At 37.0% G+C, this 25,606-nt stretch overlaps 1 protein-coding gene across 4 annotated transcripts in view; it reads right to left on the bottom strand.

The window, feature by feature from the left end:
• Positions 1–10,952: 10,952 nt before the first annotated feature.
• The window catches only part of usp34 (ubiquitin specific peptidase 34), an 82,743-nt gene continuing 68,089 nt past the window's right edge, over positions 10,953–25,606 (bottom strand). For 2 of the 4 annotated variants that reach the window (XM_041253012.1, XM_041253013.1), the window contains exons 57-80: positions 24,718–24,783; positions 24,378–24,458; positions 24,000–24,085; positions 23,299–23,479; positions 23,114–23,188; positions 22,736–22,887; positions 22,462–22,510; positions 22,266–22,370; positions 22,117–22,161; positions 20,915–21,019; positions 20,653–20,800; positions 18,640–19,274; positions 18,106–18,263; positions 17,428–17,506; positions 16,938–17,064; positions 16,499–16,606; positions 16,141–16,245; positions 15,544–15,668; positions 15,271–15,394; positions 14,736–14,815; positions 13,136–13,276; positions 12,896–13,042; positions 12,392–12,548; positions 10,953–12,086 (exon numbers count right to left, since the gene is read on the bottom strand). In XM_041253012.1, coding sequence (XP_041108946.1) covers positions 11,476–12,086; positions 12,392–12,548; positions 12,896–13,042; positions 13,136–13,276; positions 14,736–14,815; positions 15,271–15,394; positions 15,544–15,668; positions 16,141–16,245; positions 16,499–16,606; positions 16,938–17,064; positions 17,428–17,506; positions 18,106–18,263; positions 18,640–19,274; positions 20,653–20,800; positions 20,915–21,019; positions 22,117–22,161; positions 22,266–22,370; positions 22,462–22,510; positions 22,736–22,887; positions 23,114–23,188; positions 23,299–23,479; positions 24,000–24,085; positions 24,378–24,458; positions 24,718–24,783 — 3,690 coding nt within the window. In that variant the 3' untranslated portion in view covers positions 10,953–11,475. The remainder of the gene's footprint in view (positions 12,087–12,391; positions 12,549–12,895; positions 13,043–13,135; positions 13,277–14,735; positions 14,816–15,270; positions 15,395–15,543; positions 15,669–16,140; positions 16,246–16,498; positions 16,607–16,937; positions 17,065–17,427; positions 17,507–18,105; positions 18,264–18,639; positions 19,275–20,652; positions 20,801–20,914; positions 21,020–22,116; positions 22,162–22,265; positions 22,371–22,461; positions 22,511–22,735; positions 22,888–23,113; positions 23,189–23,298; positions 23,480–23,999; positions 24,086–24,377; positions 24,459–24,717; positions 24,784–25,606) is intronic. The other 2 variants (XM_041253014.1, XM_041253015.1) reach the window with 1 other exon arrangement.

Genomic DNA, 25,606 nt, shown 5'->3' with positions numbered 1-25,606 from the left:
TTGCATATAATAAATCTAATTCCCTTTGCAGTCAATCAAGTAATATAAGCTTGCTGAGGAAATGGCCTGTACCAATAATTGGATGGGCAGACCTGCAATAGGAACACTTATGAATGATTTTGTCCATCAGTGCAGATAAAAAAAATAAAAATAAAAAAAACATAAGATGTAGCCTGTATTCATGTCATGGATCTAAATAGCTTTCTTTGCTTTTTTTATTATAGCAAACAAGACCAGGAAACAGAACAGGAAAATGAGGTAGGAGTACATCCCTTTCTTTAAAAGGCTGCTGTGTTTTTTCCACAGTAGTATTAAATTATTTGGTTTACTTTGAAGTACATCTGGCCAGAGTTAAATCGGCATATTGTTAAGTGGCTCAGTGGTGTGAGTCTTATTTTGTAGATTAACTATGAATGACTCACTCAATGTAACAATGAATCCCTTTAATACAAATACTTTGAGACTTACAGAACAGCAGACAATACGAAAAAGGCATAATTACCAATTTTGGGGAGAGAAGAATGTAGCAATCTTCTTCCTCTGGTCTACAAGAGGGCTCTAAATATGTCTTTTTTATACCTAGCCTGCGGTTGTGTCATTCTTCAACAATTCATTCATTTTGTAACTGTCTTCAGTACAGCTTAGTATCCTCCCCTAATTTTCTTGGTCCATACTAATAGTTCATGCTTTTGACACACACACACCCTGCTAATAAGATATATTGATCCACAAGATTACAAGACACAGACATTGGTACAGAAGAGTACAAAACTCAGACAGCCTCCATATATCATACCAATATAAGGAATGTGTAGAATGTGTAAAAGCTTGCTTTTACATTGAAGTAAAGGAAATACAAGGCAACGCATAGCAACATCCAAAATAGAAAAACATTACACAAAAAAACAGTATCTTCCAGCAGTATTGTGTGGAAGCTAACATTTTTACCAATGTACTCAAATCAGGACACTGTGCTTAAACACCTACATCTAGCTACCTGTTACATTAAAATAAATCTAAATGCGGCAGGGCATTAATGAAACATCTTTTTCTAGAAGAAAACTATTTAATAAAAAAAAAAAGGTTCTAGAGCTCCAGTAATTTGAATACATACATTCTGACCTGTAAATGCCATCCCATTTAGAGATTGCACATGGTTAGCAGGTGACGTAATTATTTTGAATTCAGTTTTATTAGATAGCAAGGCACTTAAGTGGTAACAAAAGAAAATACAATGTTTGACTGGAGAAACTTGCCTGGTGAGAAATGTGATTCAATGTGTACAGTATAAATGCAATGTAGAGTTCTGCTGTTTGTTTACACAATGTTGTATTAAAATATATGTGTAAAACATCTGCAGGGTGGAAAAGACAAGCATGAAGACAGCCATTCGGGATGGAGAACAGATTCCTATGAACTTCAAGAAACATCTGCGATAGCAGGGCTTGATTCAGAAATGAGCATCTCAATATAAAATAAGTCCCAGTTTTGTTGTTTTGCAATGAAAAATTGTATGTGATCTTACCATTGAAATCCACATCCAATGACTTCCTCTTTTGGTTTTCATAAATGTCAAATTTGCTGTGCGTTTTGATTGATAATGCCAAAGATTGAAGAGTCCTGAATGTGTATTGGTATATTGTGTAGCAGCAGTGGTTTGTATTATTCTAGCTGAAATTATAAAATTGTATTGCTGCTTTGTTCTATGTTATTTAATTTAAAACCTGTCTGTGATTCTAGTACCAGCGTGACAATGTGTAACTCTCACATGCAAATTTAGTTTTTTCAACCCTATTCCATAGTTTTTATACCTGCTGAACTTACTTACATTTTTGCACTTTATCACTCTTGTATCAGTGAGGCTGGTAATACCTGCCAGATCTTGTAGTAGAATATTCTATTTAACGTATCAAAATTGTGCCCTGCCCCCCACTCCAGTAAAGAGACTCCATCCCAATGCTTTCTAAGGATATCTAATTGGCAATCCTAAAGTGGTATTTGGCTGCTATCTGTATTTTATTTGACTTTAGAATGGGCTAAATACTACAGTAATTATTAAATAAAATGTATTTTGTTGCCTTTGCATTTTGGTTGTTAATGTATTCTGTTATGTTTAGGCAGGCAATATATTTTTCAGCAAGCCTGGTTGCCGTAAATATAAATCACTTGGTTCAGACAGATATATTGAAAATGAATGTTTAGCAAAGCTTTGGGTACCGTAGGGTGTACTAAATCAATAACCATTTTATAGTTAACTAGTAATGATGACACTGGTATACCTCAACAAAGCTTCTGTTTTTATTTATTATTCACATCACTTTTATCCTTGCATGGAGGGAGTTTTGAAAACCATTATACCATGGCTGGCACCAATGCCCCGAAAATGAAAGTATTCATGATGTTATGTACAGGAGATCCTCAATTTACAATGCACGGCACTTACGACTCTTTTACATTATTATCCTGCTTCGACTTTACAACATTGGTACGGTATTTACGAAACGGCAAGACCTGAGTCATGCGTCATGTGCGCACGCTCGGTGTCCGAACAGCAGTACTTGCCGTTTTTATGCATGTAACTGTTTTTTGGGGGAGGTGGGGGGGGGGGGGTTCTAGAATTTATTTGCCCTTAACAATGACTGATAAGAGCTCTGAACTCTGTCACATGATGAGGGGCTTAAATTCAGGCGATCGTATTTCCTTCTAGGAGTACAGCATACACGCACTGAATAAACACGTCATTGGGAAGCCCCGAGTCTGTACTTTTAAACAAGCCAGGTAGGTGTCTGAGTAATATATGTGTAACTACCGGGCTGAATGTGTAAAGAGATAAATAAATATTTGCATGAGTACAATATAACCTGTCATTTTTGTAAAACTATATTATCTGGCCGAAGAGTCAGGAATGTAACCTCAATTTATAACATTGTTCCTATGGGGAAAATATGCTTCGACTTACAGGAACCAATTGTGTCTTAAGTGCAGGGACTGCCTGTACTGTTTATAAAAAACACATATATAGTGGAACTCTGTTTATCCGCCTGCTTGGGGTGACATAGGTCCACTGATGTCATTGCGTGCAAATAGAATGCATGAATAAAATACAGAAACTAGTAATGTAAACCAAATTAGTGTTTACTGAAGAGGTATGCAATACAATATATTACAAAGACAGAAGAATGTTTTAAAATTAGTTTACTTTGACAGTGTTACTCCTAGCAAAATCAAAATGTGATTCATCTCCAACCCTGTTTCCCTAGCTTTTTCCGTTACCAAAAAAATGAAAATAATAATAACTAGAACTGCCAGGCAGTTTTACGGCTCCCAAGCCCCAGTATCAGTACCCGTCTCAGGGTGTTTAGTTCTCAATGTGCCAAGTTTAAAATCAGCAACTTCAACAGTTCCACAGAAGAAGATTTTGAAAGTTTTTTTTTTTTTTTCAAAAATGAGTCAGGCAGCCATCTTGTTTAACACAAGTTTCTTAAAAGTCAGTTGTATTGCTACAGTGTCAAGGATGATGCTTGTGAAGTTTCAAGTTAGTCAAGTAAATCGTTTGTCAACTGAGGCAGTTTTAAATTTTGGATGTAAACGTACACCTGGTGGCCATCTTGTTTTATAAAACATAACCATTTTGGTTAAATAGTAGCAGTTTGCTGTTAAGGGCGCATTTTGTTAAAGTTTGTGGCAGCCATTTCAACATTAAAATTTATCGCAGAAACTTCTGTTTCGCAAACTTGATGCAGATTTGGATGCTGATGATATATGCCAAGTGTCAGATCAATCACTTCACCAGTTCTAAAGAAGATGATTTCGAAAGGTTTCTAAAAAATGTGTCAAACGGCCATTTTTGTTTCCAGTTAACACAATATTTTAAAAGTCAGTTGTATTGATACCGTATCAGGGAAGATGCTTGTGAAGTTTGGAGTTAGTCAAGTAAATTGTTTGTCAACTGACGCAGGTTTAAATTTCAAATGTAAACGTATAAGTAGCAGCCATCTTGTTTTATAAAACATCACCATTTTCACATTTATTTGTATCTCGTTGTTACTGGGACAATAACTACCAAGTTTGGAGTTTGTTGGACAAACGGTTTTCAAACTGCTGAAGTTTGTTACTAGAGGCATGTTTCGATAAGATTTGTGGCAGCCATTTTGACATTAAAATTTATCGCAGCAACTTCTGCTTCGTAAACTTGATGCGGATTTGGATGCTGATGATATGTGCCAAGTTTCAGATGAATTGCTTCACCGGTTCCCAAGAAGAAGATTTCAAAAGGTTTTATTGAATAATGCGTCATGACGCCAATTGCAAGGACGCAGCAGCAAAAATTTTTTAGAGCCTTACAGACAATTTATCCAGCTTGTTACCTGCCAAGTCAGAACCTGATCAGTCACACAGCTTCGAAGCAGCAGCAGTTTAATAATAATAAATAAAAATACTACAAAGCTACACGATCATAAGATATTTTATGATGGGGAATAAGCTATTAAACCCATGGGAGCTCACAATTGTCCTAGAAACTAAGTCGTGTGTCTAGCAGCTAGAAATATCACAAGGCATTCGTTCATTTATTCCACATATTAATATTAAATAATGGTAGCTAAGTGTTTCAAGTTTTCTGGGATTTCAAACAAAAAAATACAATTCTATTAATTTGGTTTTTACTTTAAAACTAAATAAACCTGCTCTATAATTTTTAACTTTTCTTACATTTCAACAATATACGTACCAACCAAAGTGTTTTCTTTTTTTTTTTTTTTTTTTTTTTAAACAATTCGCTGCTGCAAGTCGTTCTTTTGAGCCTTGAGAAAGTCCATCATAGTCTTTTGTTTCAGTGAGGCAAAATGTTTGTTGGGATTCACAAAGCAACTGCCTCATGAGAAGTCATTTTACAGAATCAGCATCCTTCTGCTTCTCATACCAGAAATTAATATTCCCACCTGTAGCGCTGCTGTCTTCACGTCGACTGTACGAGTTTTAGACTGATGCATGCGTTGTTATGTGTGTGTGTGTGTGTGTGTGCACAGCAGGAGGTAAGTCTATACTGGCAATGTACTGTATTTCAGAGTTAAAACTTGTCAGAGAGCCGTGGATAATTGAAGTCACGGGTGAATGGGGTGCGGATAAATGAGGTTCTGCTGTATGTATGTATGTATGTATGTATGTATGTATGTAAAATACAGGTCTGGCAATGGAACGTGAAAAAAGCAGTGTGATTGGTAGAGCAAGGTTCCAGCTGTCTATATTAGATGGATATGGACAGTTGGAACCTTGTCACATATTCAAAACACTGCGCTGCCTCACAGAATTTAAAGTACCGGTAGCCATCGTGTTTACAGTTACAGATTTACAGTAAATATAAAACGGTGACCAATTACCAGCAACAAAAATCCCAATAGTAATAGACATGCCATTTTGGATGAAGAAAAACTGCGTGAACTGGAAGATAGCAAAACGGGAAAAAAATATCAAAAAAAAATCTTCAGAAAGTCTTCATAAAATACTAAGAGATTTATATGGAAAAGTAAGAAATTCCCATGGAGAAGAATTTAACATTTTAAGCTACATTTGTCTCCGAGCTGGAATAAACAGCTGTTTAAATGAAAACAAAACTGGGAAATCTGTCAATATACACACTCACCCCCAACTTGAATTCAATGCCACTGTTTGACCTGGATTATATGGATTCTATAAGGCTTTCTAGGTTGGCCATATACGTCCATTATAGACTTCTCGGAGGCACTCAACCGTCTCCTGCTGAACAAGGCATCCGTATACTGGATGTGTACCCATCAGGCCTTACTGGAGATAGACATCTCTTCCAATTAAGAAATCTGCCAATATTTATCAAAATCAGAAAAAAATCAGCTAACATTTTAGCTGGATAGAGCAATTTGGGAAAATATAGACTTGTCAATAAGATGGCGTGTCTATTTACTTGTGATGCGCCCCTATGCAATACATTCAGATTGATCATCAGAATAAATATAGATCCAAATTCGCTGCATTCACGGAGTGAATATACTATATTTTGGCAAAACAATTTTTCACTAGCTAAAATAAAATGGTAGTTGAACTTGGCTTAACAGACAACAGTACCCTAAAGTGCAGAGGGTGTATTGAACTGAAACCAGCAAAATAAAAAGGTCCTCAAAAAGTCAATGCTATGAAGCAAAATTAAGAGATGTCACTTACACTAGAACTAACTGAAGAGTGAGTATGCGTTCATTCAGCGAAGGGTGTGATTCTATTTAAAAAAAAAAACTCGCCCAGCCTGGGTGGGGTGTGTGTGCTTGCGTTCATTGAAATTGAACACAAAAATAACAGCATTTCACATCTTCATGGTAGAGCTACGTAACACAAACAACTTCTTGTGACTTTCCTACTGGCTAAATATTACCTGACGTAGGCCTGTATTCAGAGACATCACTTTTAAAGGCTAGTGGAAAAATGTGCTTAAAATCTCAAAGTTATCATCAAATGCAGTTTAACAGGTACTGGATAACCATTTGACTGGGTTATTAGGTGGCTCCCAATCAGATTGGCTTGAAAAATGTAAGTTCTAATCATAAACCTAGTTCCCTGAAATAGAAATGTAACCATTAGCGAATGAGTATGTACCTCCTAAAAACCTGAATCCTGAATATTTTATACCAAAGCTCCTCTTTGAGCCTGTGACGCAGTCGTGACCTCGTCCCCGAGGGATCAAAAATACTGCAGTCACAGATTGCAGCGTCATTTTTACTTCAAGCCTGTTGCGAATAATGGAACTTGAAGGTTAATGGCTACATTTCTATTTCAGGGGAACAGGGTTATGAGAATAACCTAACATTCCCTTTCAAGTATGAAATGTAACTATTACCTAATGGGATACAATAACCAAGCTGTCACAAGTGAAGGACTTGCAGCACCGGCAGATGTGCTAAAAAGTAAGATAAACTGCCTTTACCATTCTGACTGAGGACCGATAAGGGTCCGTGGCACATAGTCTACAGTGCAGTGAGGGAGAGCCTTCAAACAGTGTATATCCTGCAAGGTTTCATGGGTGTATAGCTAACTACTCCAGGACTTAAAGTGGAAGATAATAAAAATGTATTCAAAAGCAGAATGACTGACTGCTCTTAGCACTCTAGTCCCAAAACCAGGGTTCTGCTGAACTACTACATTCAGTCATCAGAATCTGCTAAAAGTATGAGGCGTGGCAAATGTCTGCTACAGATGCGCCCTGGAATAACACCCAAGAGGTTACAAGGCCTCTTGTGGAGTGACCAATGACCTTTTCTGGTGGGGGCAGGTTGGCTAGATCGTATGCCATCTTGACTACGTCCCCATTTGTAGCCGAACTGGGAGTGGGTAAACACTGCCCTGGCATTCTTAAAGGTGACAATGACCCTGTCAGATCACCTGAGGAGACTCAAATGTCTCCACTCAGGGGCCAGACCCAGAGCTGCAGAACTGTTGGGTCTGTATGCCACAGAGTGCCCCGGCTGACCTTATAAGATCTATGCCAGTACTGAGCATCAGGTCCTCCTGGGCCACTTTGGGGCTACTAAGAGCACCCAAGCCTGGTCTTGCCTGATCTTGTCCAAGCACAGCATAAGCAGTGGCAACAGTGGAAAAGCATAGAGCAGACTCTTCGTCCATTGTGGGCCAGTGAGTCTATGTCGAGAGGGTGACCACTGTCCATTAGGGAATACCAGCGGAGACAAAGGGTGGACTCCTGGGTCGCAAAGAGATGTATCTCCGTGCACCCAAACTTCTCCCAGCTGAGGTTCACAACCTCCGGGTGAAGGGCCATACCGAACTGTGGGGGAGAGAAGGTTCGCCGCCCAGTTCCTCACCCCTGGCAGCTGAACAGCTCTTACTGAAAACAGATGCTTATGAGCTTATAGCAAAGGCTTCTGGTCAATACGATTGAGATCAGGATACCGGAGACCGCAATGGTGCTTGATATATGCCACCACTGTGGTGTCTGCGGATCAACACGCATCTCCTGTGAATCTCCCACGAATATTGCTGCAGGGCCAGATGAAATGCCCGTAGCTCCAAAGCATTTAGTTAAGACCCTCCCATGGGGATTTCTAGACGCCTGTACCGCCTGGCTGTACCAGACAGCACCACAACCTAGGTTGGAAGCATCTGTTGTCACCACCTCTCTCATCGTGACACTTCTCAGAACTGTGCCCAAGCACAGATGAGCTAGTTGTTTCCACCACAAGAGATCTTTCAAACAGTGACATAGGACATTGTGAGTAGGCGATGCCAGTCCAAGAGAGGGACCCTGTGGTTGAACCAGGCTTGGAGAGGGGCATGTGTAGGCGCCCTAAAGGGATAACCAGAAATGCTACCGCCATCACACCCAGAATTTAGTTGTGTCAAAAGGGACTGCTGGTGGTGCATAGCTTCAAAAAGCTTTTCCATTTGCCCCACAATCCGGTCAATATTGCCAGAATGCCAGCTACGGCAGCTTCTGTCCCTATGCCTTGGCGGAGGAGAGGAGGAGCTCTCTCAGCCAGAGGAAGAAGAGGAGGATTTAGAGAAGCACAGGCTCTTAGTTCTGCTCCTAACCCCTAAAGGGTTGCTTCCTAGCTTCCGGTGTGACCAAGTGACTGGTAACGGCTGTGGTACTGACCAGGTCACTGCTACCGGCTCTGGTACCAACCAGGTGTTTAGTATAGGATCGGGTACAGACCAGGCGACTGGTATAGGCTCCGATACAGATTCTGGTACCAACAAGGTCACTGGTACAGACTGGTAGCCATCAGATCACTGGTACAGGTTCTTTGGCTTTGGTACCAACCAGGTCACTGGTACTGGCAAAGCGAGTCACTGGTACAAGCTCTGGAAAAAAACACAGCTAGCGCAGTACACCGCCTGTGTACAGATGGACGTAGTACAAGCAGACAGTTTATGAATGAAAAACAGAAATTAACTTGCAAATTATACATAATATTTTATAATATATATGAAAAGGCTCTAGCAAGAATTGTATCGACTCATGAAGCAATGGAATGAATCCCGGGGAAGAGGCGGGGAGTCGCCAGCTTTGCATAGCATTCAAGGCAGCGGAGGGGACTTAATCAGAACCTAAGGCTAAGAAAGAATGATATGCTTAAATAAGCAAATTATTTCAAAATATAAAAATATAAGGAGAAAAAGTGAATATATGAAAAAACTTAAATCTCTGTAGATATGACAAAGTCAGAGCTCACTCCTTTTCCAGGCAGGCTGAACGAAAAATGGCGCAGAGCCTTATGCGTCAATTGTATTTATCTCCTGGGGGTGGAGACGATGCCTGACGCATACGGGGCTCTTACAGGAGCAGCTTTGATAGAAATGCTCAGGTAATTTGGGCTGTAAGAGATATATTCCATTCAGTAATGGTTACGTCGTACTTTAACCCTTTGCAGTCCCTTTATTCAGCGCTTGTCAGGCACGTCAGGTTCAATTTATTTTCACATGCGCCGTTTAAATTTTTTTACTGAGTAAAACAGGTTTAAAGACACTGAATCACAAAATGACACTCAATACTGTAACGCCAGCCAAGCCCCACCCCGTGTTCACTGTATTTTTCACATACCTGTATGTATACATGATGTGATCCAAGTCATTATTTTATTACTATAATATCTCAAAAAGCTCTGCAAATGTCTGATATTCTTTGAGCGCTGGATGCAGAAGCAGCTATCTCCTTTGTTTATGTCTGCTATCTCTGTGGTGCATGGAGCTATCAGATACACTTTTAAATTTTTTCGGCTTCATTCGGCTCCTATCGGTCTCAATCAGCCATTGAAAGGTTTTCTCAGCTTTTTTTCCGGAGAGACTACAGACCTGCGCTTTATGTCTTTTTGATGTCGGAATGGAAAGGGAAGGGAAAATTGTAATGTCGGACCTGGTCCAACATAGGACCGCAAAGGGTTAAAGTGAAAGCTAATTGAGACAGGATGAAGACGTGTAAAAGGGACACAATTAGGGATGCTAACAGGACTGTTTTTGTAGGAATTAAATAGACTGGTCATTGGTGTTACTAGGGCATCCTCACTTATGTGCTAAATATATGGCTTGGTTCAACATGGGATGGTAAACGACAAATGTTCATTATCTATAGGACTTACAGATGGCTTTTGACTCGGTACAAATGAAAATCCCAACCTGCAAGCAAAACAAGACCCTTCTTAATACTACAGAGATAGAGGGTTAGAAAATATATTTCCACTCCATAGCAAACGGTTTCTGAAGTTATGTATTTCTATTATTTTTTTTTTTTTATTTATCATAACGTATTTTTAATATGCAGCACAAATGTTTTCATTTGTCAGTTGTTTCCCCAAAAGATTTACAATGTAGGTTTGCTGATGTCTTGCAAGTGTTCTACATAGATTTGCTTTATTGACAAGGAAAACGCAATGGGAACTGGACTTAAAAGTGCAATTTAAAACACAAAATATACATATTAGTTCAGTCACTTCAGGGATGTTTGGTCTTTCTTGGGATGATTGTTTTCATACAAGTTTTGGAACAAACCTGAAACAGAACCTACAGTACATTGATTCTGTAAGAAAACATTTATATTAAAAGCTACTCATGTTTCATTACCTTCACTAAGGTGCTTTAAACATTTAATTTTTAGAAGCAGTATGTATTAAATATACAGTTAACCCTTCAAGTAGGAAATGTTTTCCATGTATATCATCTTCATATATTCTCTTAACAGGTCATTTCTACATTAAAATTTAATAACACAAAGGAATGCATTTAAGCAAATAAAATAAAGCTCGGATACTTACATCAAGTGTGCTTTATTTCTTTCACAGGTATCCTGTTAAATAAAGCACATTCTATTATATATAGGACGTATATATATATATATATATATATATATATATATATATATATATATATATATATATATATATATATATATATATATATGTATGTATATGGGGGGGCCACATTTAGAGAGGATTCTTAACAGAATCAAGTTTCTTGTGGTTGTTTAATTTACAAGTAAACTTAGTTTGGATAATAAGAACCACACAAATATGAGGCAATCTGCCCCTTTAGTAAAGTACAAAACTGGCACAGAGGACACCATATTATACACAGTAAAAATGCAATAAATGTAAATGTCATACAGAGAGAGGACTTCTTTAAAATTCTGTAAACCTTCTCCCCTTAAGCAATCTTGAACAAATAATCACTTCAAAAGAACTCTGAATAAAGTAAAAAATGGTCTTGCCCTTTGAGAAAATGTGCTACAGCTGTATCTTTTTTTTTTTTTTCTTTTAAATAGATCTAGGGTCTTGTATTTTCCCCCAGGAATCTTCAAGCATATGAATCTATTGCCATTCAAGCAGAAAAAAGATAACTTGACAAACCAAAGCACGGAGCAACTGTTCAAACAGCCAGAAAAAAGAAAAAGTGTACAAACAGCATTTTAAAAATACTTAAAAAGCAGACATGCTAAAAGTACTGTCAAGATGCAGCTCGGTTTCCTTTCCCAGGTAGTTTTGTGACCACGCTAATTGTAGACTCAATGGTCCTACACAAAGTGTCTAAAATGTCATGCTGCTGCATGAAGTTAAAGAGTCCTCTGGATTGGGCACAACTGTCTGTTAAACTTGTCTCTGGATCCTGCAAAGGCAAAGTTTGATTCTCACAACCTCTCAAGTCCACCATGTCAGACAGACCTGCGAAGACTGATGTGGAGGGAAACTCTGAGTCCTCCTCAGCCACACTGGAAGTCTTTATGCCCTGCATTTCTTCCTTCACATCTTTACATTCCTCTATTTTACTCTCGCCACCCCCCTGCTCCTCAGAGGGCCTGCTACAAAACAGTGCATCTTCCGAAACCGAGGATGTCAAATCCATTCTGTCCACCTTAACTGAAACATTTTCAGGACTGGGGGGGTCTTGCTCAGTCCCTGGGTCTATAACTGAAGAGTCCCTCGTCTCAGTGTCTGAAGTGCTAGCCGGGGTCAGTGCCTCCCTTGGTTCAGATTTTAGATCGCCGGAGCAACTTTCTAAGGGATGATCTTCATCGCTGTTAACTCGTCTTCTTTTAACTGGAGTAGCACCTTCGTCATCTGCAAATCAAAACAACAAAATATATCTATCTCAGCATTTAAATATCACTTGCTGAGTGTTGAATTGGTCTGAACAATATTACTCAAAATAATATTATTAGAACTAGTAAACAAGTGTTTGCTTTTGATAGAAAAAGATTAAGCATAACAACTGTACTGTACTTCATGTTAAAAGTTAATTTTACATGACAATTTGGATTGCCTTTAGGAAAAGAGAATTCAGTAATCAAATGGCCTACAATTGACTAATGCAATTTAACACAAAACTAAGATAAATCATACAATTATAAAAAGTATACTGGCACCTTTTGATGTTCTCTCTTTAGCTTCTAGTTCTTGGGCATTTCTTTGCTGTAGACAAGTTCTACATTTGTTTAATAAATCTTGCAAAGTGGGTATAAGTGCAGGATCAAGCTGTTTTGGGGTATGTACTGAAAGCATCAAGGTGAATGCCCGCAGATCCTGTAAAATAAAAGTGTGTTATTACCAATACCACATATATGTTATAGTTTACTACTTGTGAACTTTTAATTAACTGAATTTTTTAAAAAGATGCAATGCAAAATATTAATAATATATTGAATATCAATACAAAAGTATTGGAATACATTACAGTTGTGCTTAGTTTTATGCAGATATTACACCACAACCCTACCGTATCCCAATACATTTTCAACACAATACTGTTTTTCAAAAGTACAATGCGAGTATGTATTTTAGACAAAACGTAACACAATCTAAATACTTTAAAAAGGGAGAGACTGCACTACAGTGAACAGTTTGCACTATAATGAACATAACAAACTTACCGCGTTTAGAATAATACTTGTTTTGCAGACCTCCACTCTTTGGCTTGTAAGTTCTGGTTCAAGATTATGATATTCACTAATAAGATTTGTAACTAAAATGTTGATCAAATTAGCACAACTGGAACCAGACAACACTTGACTTTGAACCTGAAAAAAGGATATTTTATTAAAAAATAGTTATTACCAAGGTCATCCGAAATGTAATTGTTTTTTAACATCTTCAAAGCTCTATATACCTACCTTGAGAAGGAAAGAGGTCAAGAAGGTGTACACCACATTGCTGTTCAGAAAGGTCCTCTCATCCATTAGGATACACTTAATGTACTCAGCAAAGGCTGGATCCTCACAAAGGAGCTTCACACAGTTCTTTGCCATAGTAGACTGAACAAAGAGAAATGCATATCTGGTTATTTCACAGGAATTTTAATTTAAATTTTTAATTTTACAAACTTATCAAAATTAGGGAGATATGGTCACAGGAGTTAACTAGGGTCATTAAAATTGTTAAATGGTTTATATACAAAAAGCAGGGCTATCAAGTGATTTAAAAATATGTAAATGCAATTAATATTGAGATTTTTTTAAGTCAGTTAATCTTGGTTTTAATTGCACATTTAATTGATACAATTACTGCTTCCATCTCATTAAAGTTTTACCATCACTGTCATCATCATGATCATCAAAAAAACAACCCAGCATAAAAACCCTGTTTTCCTATTTCTGGATTCTGAATCCTGTTTGTCGGTCCCTCTTTATAGTTTTATATTTCATTTATAACCCAGCATTTGTTGTTAAATTGTTTGAACCAACTCCTAAATCACAATGGAGTAAGTTTATTACTCACCTTACTGCATTTAGAATTATCAGTATCCTTTACAGTTTCCTTTACTCATAAACAGATGTTTTTCATTGCTGTTTAAATAACTTTTAATTATCTTTTATTAATAACTTAAAATTGTCTAAATAAAACAAAACATTCACTTAGTAACTGTTATATCCTCCATAACTGTAAATAACATTGTTTAAAATGAATGTGGTTATTGAAATAAAACAATGTTAAATGGGTGTGCAGCCAGTAGCTATCCACTTTGCAACAGCACTGGTTATAGTATCGTACTTGGCTTAATTCATGGGTTTGCAGCAATCCTGAATTTCTAAGAGTACCTCTGTCAAAACTCTGCTGTTGTTGTTGTCTGTAACTGAAGAACTACTAGAAAGTGTATTTTGAGAAGTGAAAGCATGTTTAGCAGCACGCCAGTGGAACAGCAGCCTAGATGCACTTCTGTGATACTGGAACTGATACTGATACAATGAACCATCATAAAGTTTTTAAAAAATATAAACTTACCATTCACTGGAAGTCCTTCAGTTTGAGTGCTTTGCTACATATTGCAGTTCAGTGACAATTTTTATATTCATCAAATGATGACTACACTCACTCAATCCTTGCATGCACTGAAGTGTATTAAAATGGTGCAGCAGGAAATGAATTACGCTGTGCTAAGAGGAATTATTCTCCAAAAAATGTATGTGTTAAATCGCAGAAGTTAACTGTGATTAATTGTCAGCGCAAATAAAAAGGCAACTTGAGCTTCCCAGTATGAGCCAACAACTTAAAAGTATTTTGTCCATCAGAAAAAAAAAAAAAACTTGCTGGCTGAGCACAAGTATGTCGTAGGTCACAAAAAAAAAACAAGTTGAGGTTAAAAACATCTATTTGGTTTCAATCTCACTTTTTTATACACAAGACAGATACATACAATTGTCTACAAATTAGACTCTTATTGTATTATCAAAACAGAATCGCAATATTTCTTGGAGGGGGGTTTGTCTACTGTACCTGTGACTGGCAAAGCTCGGTCCAAAGCTTGGGAAACAATTCCAGGTGCAGAGGTAAACCTTCATATGCAATTAGGACGCCTGCACAAAAAATGTTCGCAATCTTTCAATATTATTATTATTTTTTTTTTTTTAAATAAATACTGTACATTTCTTTATACAAATATAATACGCTCAGCATTCAATAAGGGGTTATAGCTAAAATAACAGTTTCATAATTCTTGCAGAACATGCATGTCATTTGCAATACAAGTCTCATGTGAGCAGTAGCGAAAGAAACATGTTATAGTAAACATCAATCATAAGGTACAAGACAGCACAGCAGATTTATTGCAGTATAGCATCTACTGTGGTACATGCTTGCATCTATCTATCTATCTAGAGAGAGAGAGAAAGAGAGAGAATTGTATTTCTGTGTGGTTCATTTCAGCGCACCAGTATCCTATCCATGTCACAAGGTAGATATAACTGCCGACTTGCTTGCTGTGGCATAAAATGCTGTACTTTTATACTAAACATTAAAACAGATTACTTACTTAGTTTAACTAAGGTTTCAGTAAACTTTTCGCAATTGATAGCTACTCGGCACAACAGATGTATAAACTGATGATAGGATAGGAAGTAATCCAGCAGCATGCGGTCATAAACTTCATCCTTTCCCTAAAGAAAAGAACATGCACATTTGTTAACATCAACGATACAGTGCACCACACTAAACATCATTTCTATACAACAGTCTTTTGAGTCAACACAACAAAAAACGGTAATGTAGCTATTGGTATTCTAAGAAATAAGGTTTCAGAACAAACCTGGCTCGTTTCCACCATGGAAGGCAGGAGACACATATTAAGCTCTGGTCGAGGAGGGCGAATGTTGTTTTTCCCTCCCATCAACTTTATGTTCTCCCGGCAAGGAAAGTATGGACCGAAAGACACTACAGAGCAAAAAGCAATTCAAATTACTATACAGCAGAACCATTTAACTGCATTTCATTTGAGTTACATCTGTTCCGATTAACAGATTAAATCAGACCTATTAATCAACTAAAGATTTGATCACAGATCCTTTTTTTTTTTTTTACCAATTTAAATCATATATTCTGTGTGCTGCTATTTATTGAAGTGCTGATTTGAAGCATGCACTCTGTCTCCCCCCAGAAGTGGTAGGGCACTGTGGTGAGTTTTTTGTTTCTGTGTTTGGGCATTGCTAATAATTTTGCTGTTCAAGGGTTACCCCAGAGTGGTTAAATTAATTACTATGCAGGATAGCTGCTATACGATCGTTACCTTTATTAAAAATGTGCATGGATTAATCTACCGATTAATCAACTAATGCCCATAAATTAACTGATCTAAATTTTTTAATAGAGTGACAGCCCTAATTTAAACATAGATCGTCACACTTACTTGGGATGTTACTGTGATGGTAAGTACAATGGTTATGTTGTAGGAACGGTACCAGAGTGTGCAGAAAATCATGAGGACTCAGGAGAACTAGTTCTTTTAAAACATCTGGAAGAGAAAAAGACATTTCATCACTTAATGCAAAAGATTTCTTGGTTGATCTTTTGAACAAGTTGGTATAACCCAGATAAATCACGGCCGCTAAGTATTTTTAGTTTATAGGAAGTTCACAAAAGCAAATGAAAACTTGGGGCCAGCCAAACAGATTTTCAAAGACACTTTACAGAAAGCATACATATGTAGTATTTTTATGTATGATTAATTATATTCATGTGATAGGCAAGTCAGACATTGACATTACCTATGCAAGCATTTCTGAGCTCTGGAGGGCTGTAGGAATTCAACAAGGTAAGAAGTTTGTGCGCAAATTCAATTCTCTCCTGCCACTGAATCAGAGCTTGTTTCACGTCTATAAAAGAAAAGAAAGCAAATATTGATATAAAATTACTGAGCATAAAAATATATCATTTTCAGTTATCTTCCTCTTGTTCTTATTAGTCTTAACTACAAAATATCAAATAGCAGTTCTTAATATGTTAGATCACATCTTTCATTAACAGGGCCCTGTTAATTTAAGGAACATACAAATGCAATGAAACCACAACTGTCATATTCTTTTTATTGACATTTTGTTATCTTTTACTACCAAGGGTGCTTAGTTTACTTTTTCATCAACCTAAAAGGGCTTGTCAGTACCTAAATAATGTCAGCCAAGAGAGAACAAATTCTACAAACCACACCTTTTCTCTGCAGATAGGGCCGAGTAGCTTTCAGAACAGAGAGGAATATTGACAGAAGTTCTACCAGGTCACCAGTCACATGACATGCAGTTGCCTCATGGTACATCATATGCAACGTGTTAAAAGACTAAACAGGTTGAAAGAAAAAAGTTTAAAGTACATTTATCTTTATCTCAATATCTGTTTTTTTTTTTTTAAATCTCAACACAGACCCTCCTCCACTTGGTAAAGTATGAAACTAGCCAATTAGAAAACTACTCACTGACGCTGGATTAAACATAGAAACATAGAAACATTAAGCTTACTTTTTTGAACACCTGCCTAAGCTATTACTTCTGAAAGAAAGGGTCAGAATTGCCAAGAAAGAAGTTGTAGGCAATTTAGAAACAAACTCTTTTTTGTGCAATATGCATTTTCCTCTATAAAAGCTATGAAAAATTGAACTGAACCCCCCCCCCCCCCCCCCCCCAAGTAAATGAACAGCCGTTACCTCGGTCATCAGGATCAATCCTCTATTAAATACAACAAGCAACCTGTCCTCATCATTTTCTAACAGGATTCGGAAGGCACTGCAGAACAAGAGACATTTTACCTATGTGAGGTAATGATAATGGTGTTTAACAAGACACTTGTTAGTGTCTTGTCAACAGCAGTTCCTAGTAAGCAGTTACATCAGTCAAAATCTACAGGTGATAATTTTCCAAAATTTAACAGCATTGGGGAAAAAAAAATGAAAAGAAAAACAACAACCTCTGTGCAAATATCCAGACGGTGTTTACAGTTTAATGTATAAGTGCCACCATTTTTTCTGGCCCAGACTGTGAACTTTAAAATCATATCCATTTTGCTGTTCAGATTTCATATAACTGTACTCATTTTACCTAAATGTAAATGGGTTATTTTATAAATAGTTGTTGCCCTTTTCAGATATATAACCAACAGTGGTCCATGGAAAAAGTATTTAAAAAACTTCAGATTTTACAGGGTCAGTAGTTTTGTAACACTGATTGGATGATCAATCATTCATAATGAGGGAATAGGAAGTAATGTGGTTTAAAAGTGCAGTGTGAAACAATGCATTAAAATAAGCCTTTTCCTTTTTCAATCATAATTGGATATTGATTATTGGTGGCCCCCTTGTTATGGTGGATCCTCATGAGAACATTACCTGATAAGGGTGGTCCAACAGGAACGCCCATCCAAGCAGCGCAGATAACAACTGATTGTTGTTTTCTTGAACTGCTTTATATCCTCCAACTCCTCCTCTCGCATGTCTGGACGCTGAGCAACAAACAGCTGCATGAGATTGAAAAGTTCTTCCACTGCCTACAAGCAAATAAATAAATAAATAAATAAATAAATAAATAAAAACCCACTCTAATTTTAGAATACACTTTTTGGTTTAAATTTGATGTTACAAACACAACAAAATACAATAAATCATCTAGCCCTAGCAATTACAAAGGCTGGAAATAGCCCAGAACCTCAAAACATGCTTAAGTTTATGATGACATAAAATTGCAAAATAAAGCTGGCAACTTATTACTGCATCGTATACTATTCTATGAACATTCTTTTTATATTAAAATCTGCTTATATAATGATGTATTCAAAAATAATAATAATGCACAGACTACTTTAAGACCCTCTAACTAAAAAGTGACGTGCCAAATTACATTCTTAAATGTCCTTGCTTACGTACCCCTGGATATTGACTTGCGTGGGGGGTAAGATTTTTGAATGCCCACTGGATGTTCTGGTGGGAGGCCAGCTGCCTGGTGAAGGCTGGTGATTGTTCACAGCACATGCGCAAGATGCCATAGTAGGCAGGCAGCATTCCCCGGTTAAACAGTACCACATCCTGGTCATCGTGGTCTGCCAGGATATAATTGAACGCAATGTTCTTGGTAACTACAGGATTCTGCACAATGAGCCGCACATTCTCCGGGCATTCTACGCACACGTTGTACCAGAAGGAGAGCAGAGCCTGCTTGTTATGGTTGGTGGCTATGGCGGGCTCTGAGAGTTTGGGCTGGAAAAGGTTCCACAGATCCATGAAGTAGCTGGAGAACATGAGTTTCTCCGTTTTGGAAATCAAGCAGTACGTCATGAAGCTGAAGTACTGCACAAGTTTGGTGGTGCCGTGCACTACAGCATCGACATACAGCTTAGCTCTTGACAGTAGCCCGAGGAGGACATTATAAACTTGGTGTAGGACCACAGTGGTGTCCGGGCTTAGAGGAAGGTCCCGGGTGGGAATGTGTAAAGAGCGGGTTGACCGGAACATTTGTCGGAAGGAGTTGCTTGGAATCAGAGATACAAGAAGGTAGGCAGCAGCTGTCAAGATAAAAGAAGAAATAAAACAAAATCAGTTCAGATAAGACAGAAATCTTTTTAGGCCTAATTGACTTTTACTGTGGTGTCTCAAAAACTGCCATGAACGACAATGAAAAAAAGATTTGATATTAATGTAAGACACTGTATCATTGCAATGACATTGTTTATTAAGTAAATCTTTTGATAAAGTCTTGTATAAAAGATTAGTTCTCAAACTGAACACAGTAGGGATTCAAGGAAATGCATGGATTAGGGAGTGGTTAACATGTAGAAAACAAAGTATTTGTAAGAGGAGAAACCTCAAAATGGAGTGAGGTAACCAGTGGAGTACCACAGGGATCAGTATTAGGTCCTCTGCTCTTCCTAATCTAGATTAATGACTTAGATTCTGTTATAATAAGCAAACTTGTCAAATTTGCATGACATAAAAATAGGAGGAGTGGCAAATACCGCTGCAGCAGCAAAGGTCATTCAAAATGATCTAGACAGCATTCAGAACTGGGCAAACACATGGCAAATGACATTCAATAGAGAAAAGTGTAAGGTACTGCACGCAGGCAATAAAAATTTCCATTATAAACACCACATGGGAGATACTGAAATTGAAGAAGGAATCTATGAAAAAGATCTAGAGAGTTTATGTTGACTCAGAAATGTCTTCACCTAGACAATGTGGGGAAGCTATGAAAAAAGCCAACAAAATGCTCAGACATATAGTGAAGTGTTGAATTTAAAATCATGGGAAGTAATGTTAAAACTTTACAGTGCATTAGTAAGACCTCATCTAGAATATTGTGTTCAGTTCTGGTCACCTCACTACAAAAAGGATATTGCTGCTGTAGAAAGACTGCAAAGAAGAGCGACCAGAATTATTCCTGGTTTAAAAGGCATGTTCATATGAAGACAGGCTAAAATAATTTAATCTGTTCAGTCCTGAACAGAGAAAACTAAGCGCCGATATGATTCAAGCATTCAAAAGTCTAAAAGGTATTGACAATGTCGACCCAGGGGACTTTTTCGACCTGAAAAAAGAAACCAAGGGTCACAAATGGAGATTAGATAAAGGTGCATTCAGAACAGAAAATACGAGGCACTTTTTTACACAGAGAATTGTGAGGGTCTGGAACCAATCCCCATGTAATGTTGTTGAAGCTGACACCCTGGGATCCTTCAAGAAACTGCTTGATGAGATTCTGGGATCAATAAGCTACTAACAACCAAACGAGCAAGATGGGTCGAATGGCCTCCTCTCGTTTGTAACCTTTCTTATGTTCTTATGTAATGACAAAAAAAAAAACTGCCCTGTTCCATCTAACGCTTTCTGTAGTTTGAAGCCTGACAAGGTCAAAAACTACATCAAGTCGAGATCATTACTTACAAGTTCGGACTCTGGGATAGTTATGTGCAAGCAGAAACCGTTCTACCCAGTTCTCCATGTTTTGCAGCACCCAGCTATGAGCCAGTTTGTTGCGAGGGGTCTGCACTGCCAACCAGTCCAAACATTGAGAAGGATTGTACTCGATGACCTGAAATAAGAAACATAAGGAGTCTTAACCTTCACACCAAAATAACCCTGACGCTAAAATCATGAGAGACAAAAATACAGCCTAGTCTCCAAAAAAAAATAAAATATAGCATACCTCCCAGATCCTCTGCAGAATGCAAGAGGCAAACGAAGGCATTCCAGGAGGGCCCCCTGCAAACTCCATCAGCATTGTCAGCAACTTGAAGAAGGGATTTGCTGCCTAAGATACAATGTTTTTTAGTTTTTAGTCCAAAAGTTGTCAACTTGGGAATTTGCATATTCAAAGGTAATTATACATAACCAGAACATCAATTTATCAGGCACCTCCTAGTTGGCAAACACCAATTATTACCTTTTCCCATTCTAATGCTCTGGGAAAACAGTATGTAACATTTTATGGTGAAGTTACAGTACCACATTACCAGCGCTGATATTCTACACTAGAAATAAAAGTAGAGATGCCAACTCATGAAAGTGGAAAATAGTAGATTAGTGCTAACAAACCTGGACTGAAATATTCAACCTCAAAACTTTATAAAAATAACTATTAAAAAAATGAGAACACCTCTGTTCTCGGCAACTACACCGTGTAACAAATTATTATTATTATTATTTATTTTTTTTGTTCCTGGGTAAGTAAGTGTTATTTCCTAATTGATTATGCCTCAAAAGTATAGAAAATGGCTATTATTCCCCACAAACTTTGCTTTTGTGACCAGGACAGTGATATTTCAAAATATCACTATTTCCAATGGGAAAACGGGCAAATGTGTGTATTTTCGTTCACATAAAGTCAGAAAGAAACAACATATGAATCCAAATTAACATGTTTTTATACTAAAGTAATACAAAAATGACTACAAAAGATTTAGAAGTGAGTAGTTTTTCGATATATACTTTACGATTATACTGTAAATTTAAAACTACTCACTTCTAAATCTTCTGAACCATTAATCTGTTAAAATAAAAATTAAACAGAAAAAGATACATGATATTGAAATAATATTTCATAAATGTTCAGAGAGTATCCATCATTCATTTATTTATTTATTTAATAAAAATCGTAGTATTATACCCCTTTGCCGTAGCATAACTTCCAAAATAGTAGCTGCTACGGCCAAATCGTAGCAGTTGGCATCTCTGTAAAAGCACCCCCTTTGAATGTTACCTACCTACATGCATGCATGTATACAGTTTAACAACACAACTATATATTTATAATGGGTTTAACCTCTTTGCCAACATACACCCTGTAAAACAAATATCATGCCCCTTCCCCCACGATAAATTCATATTCAAAATTAATTTATCACATACCTCAGGAGTCAACTTTGCGATTGATGTAAAAAGCATAGAAACAATCTAAGAAAAAAAGGTAAACGATATGTTAATATTCTGTTGAAGAGTTCAGGTACGTAAAAGAAGTAAAATGAAGAATGTGGGTCTTTAAAAGTAGAAATACACACGTGTTCTGCAAGCCTATTGTTGTACCGACAGAGGCTAAAGATTAGATTGCATGTTTGTCTGATGTTAATTCCATCTCGTATGTGTTGAAACATGAACGGAAAGCCCTACAGGAGAAATAAAATGTATACATATTTTTAAGAAATTAAAAAACTTAAATAAAAATACAAATATTTTCCATCAGCTCATTTTTCCTACCTTTCCTCCAGTCAAAGCAGCCATGTCATTCTGAGATAACGTAAGATGTCTAAAAAATAAAAAACAGTGGTTGATTAGTCCAGCTGTAACATAAGCAATTAAAGTTGCTCTTAAATTATTTTTTTTAATTTACCGCTCAAAACGTCTTTATATTACACAAATCTGGCTCTATTTTAGAACATCAGGAAACAGCAGTATGCTGTCCTCCATATTGAGATTGCATTGTTACTATTTCTATTAAGAGTCAAGCTACTGTACGCAGGCCAAGACTCACCTCTCAGACCGTGACTGCTCAACAAGAAGTGCTATCAAAGCTATCATCTTTTCGAGTGCTGCAGGTCGGTATTTCTCTTCTGCTAAAGACAGAATGTCCTCTTCCTCTTCCTCCTCCTCACCTTCCTCTTCAGACAACACTTCCACTGGAGGCTAAGGACATCAGCACATTAAATCAAACACTGTGCATTAAAAAAAACCATGGGATCAACTATACAAAAAGTGTTCTTTCAAGAATTCTTTCAACCCTGAGGATAGAAATATAAAACTCTTACTGTTAGCATGTCTAGTACCATCACTGACTACCTCTACTATAACACACGATTATGATGGCTAGAAGGTAGTAAATATGCCAAGTTTTCCCCCCTGATGTACTTACATTTTCAGGTCCTTTTGTCCCCATGTAGAAATGCACCATTATTGAAATGGTTTGCAACGACAGAAGAAACTGGCTCTGTTGTGCAGGAGGAAGAGATAAAAGTATCAGCAAATTGCCATCAGATGTAAACATACAAATGTGTTTTTTTTTTTTTTGTTTTTTTTAAACTTAATGAGGGGTCTTACAATTCTACTTACTTCCTCCTCTCCCATCTTGGCAAATTCATACAGGAAGGCAAAGTACTCAGTGAGATGTTTGCTGTGAGGTTTCACTCCATGCTCCATTATGGACAGCAGAGTCTTTACAAAGCGAGTCACACAAGAGCGACTACCAATATCTTCCACCGGGCCATCCATGTCATCAGAACTGTAAACAAAGTGACAGAGATAGATCCTGTTAAATTGGGCCATAATTATATCTAAAAAATCTTAATTGTAAAACCTTGCCACAAAAGAGTGACGAAGAGTAACATTCTCTAGCTGCTACATGTTTTTAATATCCGAGCTTAAATTGTTATTTTATCACTGCATTGAAGCTTATATATTCTAATGTTATGTGATGGTAAAAAAATAAACAAAGATTTTATTGGTTGTAAGGGTTCAATGTTTACAATGGCACAGCAGGAGAGGTAGCATTCTCCATAGAATGGTTAAAAAAAAAAAAAAAAAAAAAATCATGATTTTGATATAGTTCTAGGAAATGAACACTTTTTATTACACTATGTAGGCTGGGGGGAGGGACCCCCAAGTGTCACTGTAAAGGCATTTCTGACAAAAAAGGGAAAGTGGGGAAACTAAAGAAGTGTGCTTTAAATCTCTTTCCATCTCTATATTTTCAAGGGCCTATTAATGTAGGTGTGTATTTTTCTCACAAATCCTGAACATACCCATCTTCCATTCCTGGCTGTAAATAGAGATGTGCATGTACCGGTCTCAATCTCTGAATCACATGAATACAAAGACGCTGGAACATCTGAAATGGGTAACAAAGCTAATTATATAAACATTTAAGTACAGTGAAAACAAAACTGGATACTACATTTTTTTGTGAATAAATACGGAATCCTCCATGTAAATGTCACTTCTCTGTGCACTGGAAAAACTCATTATGGGGGAGGCTTACATATCTGAAATATATTCATATCTGTGGATTCACCAGCAATACCAAAGTAAAAGCAAAAACTGCAGTTCACAGATTCGAGCAATTCATGTTGTTATTATTATTAGTATTTTTTTTTTTTTTTTTTTTTTTTTTTTTTTTTTACCTGCCGTACAATCTGATTTGGGCACTTGATTAATATCTGCATGGGCCACCAGTCATCATCAGCCATTCGGTCCAAAAACCACTGAAAACAAATGAGAATTACAGCATCACACTTTGTACTGTGAATCAATCAAACAGAATGGTTTATGCCACATCAACTTGTTGAGAATTGAAGTACACTGCTCTAATCAACAAAGGTGTATTCAGAGATATGTATATTGAGCACTGAAAACACCACTCTAGACACACCTTTAGGAGAAGAGCATTTGACATTAAGCTTTACTGAAGCTTATGAACCACAAATGAAAACTCTTAAGATCAGACAGGAAGTCGATAGTTACCTCACAAGCTGCTTGGCTGTTGTTAAACTGTTTTGTTAACAGTTCAATCCACTGCAGCATGGTGGGCTACAAAATAATAATTAGAAAATTATGAATCCACTGAAACTTTTGAATCCTAATGAACAGTCTCAATTTATAGCTGCAAAGATAAGAATTATGGGCCAAATATTCAAACGCCTTGCGTGTGTCGCATGGGGAGTTGTAGAGATTTTTTTTTTCCGCAAGTCCTTTTTGCAAAAAAAGTGGCGCTTCTGAGTGAAATTCAAAATAGATGCTACATTGGGAAAAAATTGGTTTGCGAGTTGTTCTCTCGCAAGAGCTTTCCCCTCAAATTTGGGGGAGGTGTAATGAATAATCCTGCAAGTTCACCACCACAAGCTAAATTCAAAAGTTAACTTGTTCAAAAATTACTTTGTTGCATGGAAATCTCTTAAGATTGGTTACACTACTCTTAATTATTTCACACAAAGTATTTCAGGACAATCTCAGTTTCTATAAAGAGTTAGCATGGCTTTCAGACAGCTATATCTGCAAATGCTAGCAGAGCAGTAAAAAAAGAGGAAATATCATGCGGGCAGAATATGAAGACAATGTACAACAATTCCTTGACTTGTCTACTGAAGAAGTCCTAAGTCGATTTATACTTTGATTAAACATAATAACATTTTGGTTTATATCCAACTCAAACATTTAAATTTATTTGTGGTTTATTTTAAACAATACCAATTTACCAGTGCTTAATTTGCAAATAATGACAATAACACCGTTCTTAAGAAGCGCATATTCAAAATCATAACAACTTTATTTGAAAGAGCATTGCACGTAATAGTGTTAGATTTTATAATCAAATATTCTACATCATATATGCAAAGCAGTGGTATGTGCAGAA

The sequence above is a fragment of the Polyodon spathula genome, chromosome 6 (assembly GCF_017654505.1).
Source record: "Polyodon spathula isolate WHYD16114869_AA chromosome 6, ASM1765450v1, whole genome shotgun sequence".
Taxonomy (NCBI): Eukaryota; Metazoa; Chordata; class Actinopteri; order Acipenseriformes; family Polyodontidae; genus Polyodon; species Polyodon spathula.
Note: the sequence above shows the minus strand (reverse complement) of the source record. Positions and strands in the feature narration are given on the sequence as shown.